We start from the raw sequence: 7,684 nt of genomic DNA on the forward strand, positions 1-7,684 counted from the left end.
TGAAAAGTTAGGTATGATATGTTTTTAGTCCTAGCTCTTGCTATATTATTCAGAGTAATCATAGAAATTAATACCAACCAATGAATGAACTGAAAACATTAGTTTATGATGAACCCAGCTCTACCATATGAATGCCCCCTCATCATCCTTATTTGTTTATTTATTAGGTATTGCCTCGCACGTCCACACTAAACTACGCTGCTCTTCCTCTCCCCTTTTGCCTATCTGTCATCATATATGGCGGCTCTTATCATTCCCCAACCCTTCCCTCCTCCTCTTTCTTCCTCCTCCTCTTCCTCTCCTCTCTCACTCTTCCTTCTCCGGCCACCCCACCAACCCATTTTCCCTCTACCTTCCACCACCCTCTGATCAATTCCCACCCATACATACCCTAACAAACACTGTCCATCGATCAACACTTAGATTCACTCAAAAACCCTTAAACTCTTCCATCATGGCCCGTAGATTCGATCCACCGGAAGAATCTGAACCTCTGCCGGAGATGGGACCGGACTCTCCCTCCTCCGGTGATGACATCAATACTGCAGCTCCGTCTCCCAAGAAAAGGTCAGATATGTTTTAATGAATTTAATTTCCTGGTTTTCTTCCTTCTTCTTCTTCTTTCCGTTTTGTTAGTTAGGATTTAGGCAGGTGTGTGTATACATAAAACTAATTTACCGTTATGTGCTGTGTGCGTAGGAAGGGGATAAAGAAGAAGGTGGTGGTAGTACCGATCGGTGACGTGGAGGGATCCAAGAGCAAAGTCGAGACGTATCCACCGTCCGATTCTTGGGCTTGGAGAAAGTACGGCCAGAAGCCTATCAAGGGGTCTCCGTATCCCAGGTAAATCATTCACACTAATGCTCTTAAACGGCCTTAATCCTGTCATTAAGAAGCTAAATTATGGAATTAAGCAATGTCATAATTGGAAACCGGAAGTCCTGAGAATTAAGGTGGCTTCTGAAACCAGCTGAGGCCGCCGGCGGAGAAATTACCAAATCGAAGGCGGCTGTGCTAAAATGCGCTTGTAGTATTTTTCCATGTGTGATGATAACACACGCGAGATCTGGACCGCGTCGCTCTCACGCATAGAGTAAAATTATCCTAGCTTCTTTAATTCTTCTCAATTTTAATTAAATTACATCCGACATTTTTCGCTCTCTATTTCTCTTAATACATTACACCTGCTCTATTGAGATTCTTTTACAGTCTTTTTCATAATTAATTAATAATATTACAATTCACATTTAATTAGGTGAAACTGTGAAACATTACGATATTTCTAGCTAATTAAAAAGTTAGCAGCCTCCATAAAATAGAATTTTCTGTTTTTTTATCTTATCCTCATGAATTAACGTTATGAAGTTTGTAATAACTTTTTTACGTTTTCAGTTTGGATAAGTTATTTTTAGTGAAGGAAGGAAATATAGTTGCACTTTAATTTGTCTTGATGTAAGACAAAAATGGGTAGGTTTTCAACTACCAAAAAAAATGAGGGTTTAAATTATTAACGATGATTAGCTCCAATTTTATCATGAAAACTAAAATTAAAAATAAAATTGAAGATTATATGTATGTACTTGAAAAATTAATTTATTAACATGAAAATGTTGAACCAACACTAATATAAACTGACCGTGATGCTAACAAGGTGGTGGGTGACCGCGATTGGGAACACGCGCTTCAGAGAGGTTTTTTTCCCCCACAAAAAAATAGGTTAAATTAAGACACATACAAATACCCAAGGGTTTTTGTCTTCTTTTGGATCGTGATCCTAATCCATGTACTTATTTTATAATATATTTTCCGATTATTTTAATTTATTATTTAATTACAGGGGATATTACCGATGTAGCAGTTCGAAGGGTTGTCCCGCCCGGAAACAAGTAGAGAGAAGCCGTGTGGACCCCACCAAGATCATCGTCACCTACGCTCACGACCACAACCACTCCATCCCGGCCGGCAAGCTTCACTCCGCCACCGCCACCGCCACCTCCCCTTCATCCTCCTCCTCGGCCGCTGTTGCTGACGCTAACGACGGCGTACCGACCGAATCGGACTCTAAAGTCGAACCGGAGGAGAATCTCACGGTGTTCGCGAGCCATCCCGATCTAGAACTCGACGGCGACTCGGCTGTTCTGCTCGGCGACCACCATGGCCAATTCGGATGGTTCGATGACATGGCATCCACGACGAGAGTGCTGGAAAGCCCGATCTTCGGCGGAGAGTTGGAGGATATGGCGTTGATGACGATGAGGGAGGATGAAGACGAGTCGCTGTTCGCGGATCTCGGCGAGTTGCCGGAATGTTCGGTTGTTTTCCGGAGAAGAAATATTCCGAGATCGAGCGCGATCCAGTGCGGTAGGATCACAGGATAACAGTAATAGGGCGGAATCTTTTTCTTCCGTTCTGCTTAGCTAATGGGAATACACTATTCGCCACCTGAAAGTCGTGCGCGATAGAAAATGGGGGAAAAAAGATAGTAATAAAAATTCTTTAAATAAAATAATATTTTTACAATCCCAGGCTCTTCTCTCTATGTTTCTTGTTCTTGTACATTTGATTAATATTATTTTTTATTACATCTTTTCATGTGATATGTAAATTATTGTAATGAGTTTCACATAATCATGTGTTAGCATGTCTTAGTTTAGTTTTACATTTTATTAATACTGAGAAATTATTTTTAAAATGTAAGTTGTGAAATGAATTATGCTTGAGCTGGCCCCAAAAAAAATAAAATAAATGAATGATATCTAACATCCTTTACATTTACTTCTCTCGTATTTTTTTACTATGTTATTTGATTTATTTGAAAAATCATATTGAATTAAACTTCATTTCATACACATAGTTAACCATTAATTTACAAAATAAAATATTTGTTAACACCATCCCTTAACCAAAAGACATATAGGAGTATAACTAAATTTAGTGAGATAATGACGTCAAATGTCAAAACCCAACATATATCAGTAAATTATAATAAAATCCGACGATTAAAAAACAATATGTGTGTATTCAATATGTAGAGGTCAAATATGTATAGAAGTTTTTAGTGGGCTGTGTTCATAAGAACGATTGACACAGAAGTGGTCTCTTCTATCGCATCACCACTTTATTTTTATAAAATGAAATACGAAAGTAATATTTAGACCAATTATTAGAATAATTATCAACATTTATATTAGCATTTAAAATGCCAATATATAACAAATGTACAATCTCAACAAATGTGTCTTGAATGGTGGCATGATTACAAAACTGCTCTTACATATATTTATTTTGTACAACACAAAATTATGCCCCCGCGATGTAAAAAACTTAATTTTGTGCCATAAGGGAATTGTGTCATCATAATTAGGATCAATACCGTTACCAACTGAAGACACTGATTTCAATCGCATAGAGGATGTCAGAAAACAGAGAATCAAACTGCTACTATGAGCATAGTGATTGATGGAAAAATCACAATTCTGGCAAGGCAAGCAGTTGTTTTGATTCCTGATAAAATCCAGAGCAGACATTCGCTTCAAACATGTCTTCTTAAAAAGACTGTTTTAAGAAACTTAAATCCTAGGATTTTCCATGTAATACATCGTCCAAACTATCAATATCAAACACCAGTCTTATTCTGCCAAATATAATCACAATTCCCAAGTAAGCATTTACAAGATCACAGGCTATGAAAATCACCTGTCACGGGGGACACCACCTAGTTTGAGCAGCATCCGAATCTCTTGAAAACTGAAGAATCATCTTTGACATTTATCGTCTGTCCTTTCGATGGGATCGACGAGGGGCCTCCGTGGTCCCCGGCCTCGACCGCCCTCTTGCTCACAATGTGGTATATCTGAGTGAGAACCTCAGTGAATGCATTATCAACATTGGTTGATTCCAGAGCAGAAGTCTCCATGAAGTAGAGTGACTCCCTCTCTGCAAAGGATTTTCCATCTTCTGTTGAGACTGTAACGAGATGTCTAAGGTCGGATTTGTTTCCTATAAGCATCACTACGATGCTGGGGTCAGTGTGGTCCCTCAACTCCTTCAACCACCTTGCAACATTCTCAAATGTTGCACTACGTGTTACATCATACACAAGCAAGGCGCCAACAGCTCCTCGGTAGTATGCACTAGTGATGGCACGATACCTATTATAAGAACAGATAGTACCAAGTCAGATTTCATCATAAACTGATATTTGTTGAAACAAACTCCCGAAGCTTTTCATGAAATACTTTAGGGGGAAAAGGAAACAACGCTATATCAAACTGGCATGTCCCATGACCCCAGAGAAATAAATAAATATTTGATTTCACTCTTCCAGAGCAAACTGAGCACGCTAGGTGCGCTTCCACCAACGAAACTCATTGAGAGATTAATGTTGACTGTTAGAATAAAGAACCCCTTATAAGAGAAAGTCGCAGACCAACAAGTCCCTTGCACATTTCCCACACTCAGAAAATTCAAGCTTCAGATCTCGTTTTAGCTCCAAACACAGAATCCACTTCTTCCAAAACTACAGTCTATTCCACATATCTGAAAAGTATTCCCTTGCGCGCAGGCCATACCCACCCCAAGCATGGAAGAAAAGGCATGGCCACACTTTGCCTAGTTTTGCAGCACTAATTCACTGTTCTACTAATCAACCAATACATACACTCATTAGTATAAAATGGATTAACTAGTGCAAATATATAATCAGAGAAAAATTATATTTTGCCCACAGAGCCAAACAAAGTTGTTTACAGCACTATACCAAAAGCACCGGTAAGCTTAGAATAACTTTCCAAGCTTCTCATTGAAAAAACAAAAAGTTTATGTAAGAAAAGCCCATCCAAACATTACTCAACTGCATCATTAGAATGTATAAAACTAGCTATGCACAAAGTAAGACATTTTTTGGGTCCTCAACATCAATTAATTGATTTCTTATCATAGTTCGGCATCAAAATTAAGGACAAGCAGCAAGTGAAAAGGGAGCCATCATAGAATGATGAATGATCCTTAAAAAGCCCTTGAACCCATCAGATCACATCCATAATACAGCTGGATCTCAGATCAAGAATCTCCTAGCAATCCATTAGCTCAAAAGTCAGGACTCATGAAAAGATCTATGAGAAATCCAAAAATCTTCAAATGATTCCCACTTCTGCAGGCAATACGGTTGAGGCACAGATACCTATAGACTGAAGACATAAGATGTCCAAAGGAAAAAGAATTTGAAAAGGGATGTCTTGTGGACGATTTCTTTTACTTTCTTGTCATTGACATCTTAGTCAGAAACAGGAGAAATAAAGAGAAGACTGGGAAAGTTAACCAGCAATTATTGTTATCATTTCTGATAAAAAGCTCATACACTGACGGCATAAAGCAGATGTTTAATGGGGAACAAAACCAAGCTCAAAATTTTGAATGAAAGAGGAAAGCCATATTTTGGAATTGGTGGTGCCAAAGGAGTACAAGATTAAACCTATTGATTAGCTGGAGGCTAATAGCTCAAACTGAAAGTTGTGACTAAATTAAGAGAGAAGAGACTACAAAATAAAGTTATCATTATACCATACACCACTGTGCATAGAGGACTGAGGGGGTGTTTGGATGGAAACCAAACCATGGTTTCAGAAGTGGTTTTACGGTCTACAAGGTAAATATATGGAGGAGTTTATCTCGATTTGCAGAAAAGTACTTCTGAGAAGCACTTTTCAGGGTATCCAAAAATGCTATAATTTCACAAGTAACCTTCAGAATCCAAAGGCATCAACACTCGTTTCAGATGTAAGAATCGTTTTCCAAAGAAAAGCGAACTAAAAGTCTGTCAAACCCATCGGGTTCAAGATAAAGCAGTCATAAATTAAACCTAAAGAGAAGATGTCATCAAAAAAGAAATTACCTTATTATTAATAATCTAACGTTAAATCACAAGGATAATTCTGCTATTCATACTGCGGTATTCATGTCATTTATATCACAAACCAATCCCATCCAACTTAAAATTCATAAAAGTTGAAGAAATAAAAACGCTTTCCAGCACTAAAGCACCATGGGTGTTTTAATAAAAAAATTTACAATCACAATCATAAAATAATCTCAATAAAGTCAAATATCAAATCTACCAAGCTAAAAACTGTGATAAGCCAGCAAACAAAGAAACAACCTCCTTGATAAGTTCAAGTTAAGTCATAAAGATAGTCTTGTCATCAATAGAAGAGCGTTCGCGTCGTTAGAAACTTTAAGATATTCAGAAATGGAAAGGAGGAAGACTCGTAGAACCCCCCCATATCCAACTTAATAGTCACAAACTTCAAAGAAATGAACACACTTTTCAGTATCAAAGAAATATGGAAATCAACATATACTCAGAAGCATGCTCATAATCGTTAATTTTGACTACAGTCAAATAACCATAAACTTGAAAACACACGAGTCAATCAAAAGCCCATCGAATCGGGAAAAAAAAAGGAGGGGAAAAACGACGGGGATGTGGGAGGAGAAGAACAGACCTTTCTTGGCCAGCAGTATCCCAAATCTGAGCCTTGATGACCTTGCCATCAATATTCAAGCTCTTTGTAGCAAACTCAACACCTATAGTGGACTTGGACTCCAAATTAAACTCGTTCCTGGTGAATCTGGAGAGCAAGTTGGATTTACCCACTCCAGAATCACCAATCAGAACAAGCTTGAAGAGGTAATCATACTCATCATCAGCCCTGTAGCCAGCCATAGGAGCGTATATTTTTGCCCTACTTCCCCTTCTTCGATTGGAAATTCAAAAAAGGAGATTGTCACAGAGGGAAGAAAGAGAAGAAGGGGTGGGGGAAGATTTCCAAATACGAATATGGGATTTCGACGTTAAAGAGAAAGATTTGATGGTTGAGTCATCGAAAATTTCCCGGAGCACTTGGAAGTGGTTAAGCTTAAGAGAGTGTTTGAGTTTAAAAATCAGGGAAAAATAGAAGTTACAACTGTTGCGCGATGGGCTAGATTCTGGGAATCGTGTAGTGGAAACCAAGCGGCCAAATGCTTCTTACGTGCTTCACCCGCATTCCACCAAAAAATAAAAAACCCCAAGGCTTTGTAGCAGTCACCATCGCTAACCGTTAATATAAAAACTAATTTGTTACCAAAAAAAATATAAAAATTAATCAATTTTTAATTTAATTCTAAATATAAAATTTTAATTCACTTTGTCTTTTATATTTATTTATTTATTTTTAAGATAATCCTTACACTAGTTACATATGTTAAATGCTTCGTCAGATAATAATTCTAAGCCTCTAATTATTACACATGATTAGTAAATTTAGAAAAATAACACCTATTTATTATAAATAACTAGTTTAACAAATTTTTTAATGTACTTAAATTACTTAACTAAATCTTATATTAAAAACCAGAGATAGTATAAGAATACACAAATTTAAAACTGATAATTATTTTTTAAAAAAAATTGCTGACCAATCCTTATTTCTGATTTTTTTTTCAAAAAAGATTTGAATTAACGGGACAACTCATTTTTAATTATGTGCAATAAATATTTAATCACGTATAAATATTTTTTATTTTATATATAATTAAAATATAACCGAAGAAAAATTGCTAAATTGCATGTGTGTTTTTAAACAAATTTTACTTAGGCATTGAATATAAAAATTAGATAACTAATTAGAAAATTATGCAAAAA

The 7,684-nt window shown here is 36.8% G+C and overlaps 2 protein-coding genes across 2 annotated transcripts; one reads left to right on the top strand and one right to left on the bottom strand.

Annotated features, from left to right (window-relative positions):
• The first annotated feature begins 188 nt into the window (after positions 1-188).
• On the top strand, positions 189-2,644 carry LOC114762377 (probable WRKY transcription factor 69). The gene is made up of 3 exons (XM_028951847.1): positions 189-567; positions 700-843; positions 1,838-2,644. Exons 1-3 carry the CDS (start codon positions 455-457, stop codon positions 2,376-2,378), a joined length of 798 nt encoding a protein of 265 aa, XP_028807680.1. The 5' UTR covers positions 189-454; the 3' UTR covers positions 2,379-2,644.
• Positions 2,645-3,415: 771 nt separating this feature from the next.
• LOC114762386 (ras-related protein Rab11D) lies at positions 3,416-7,010 on the bottom strand. The gene is made up of 2 exons (XM_028951859.1): positions 6,504-7,010; positions 3,416-4,151 (listed from the first exon to the last, which is right to left on the bottom strand). Exons 1-2 carry the CDS (start codon positions 6,722-6,724, stop codon positions 3,716-3,718), a joined length of 657 nt encoding a protein of 218 aa, XP_028807692.1. The 5' UTR covers positions 6,725-7,010; the 3' UTR covers positions 3,416-3,715.
• Positions 7,011-7,684: the final 674 nt, after the last annotated feature.

Source organism: Neltuma alba, unplaced genomic scaffold (assembly GCF_004799145.2).
Source record: "Neltuma alba isolate B1F8T4 unplaced genomic scaffold, ASM479914v2 tig00011214_pilon, whole genome shotgun sequence".
Taxonomy (NCBI): Eukaryota; Viridiplantae; Streptophyta; class Magnoliopsida; order Fabales; family Fabaceae; genus Neltuma; species Neltuma alba.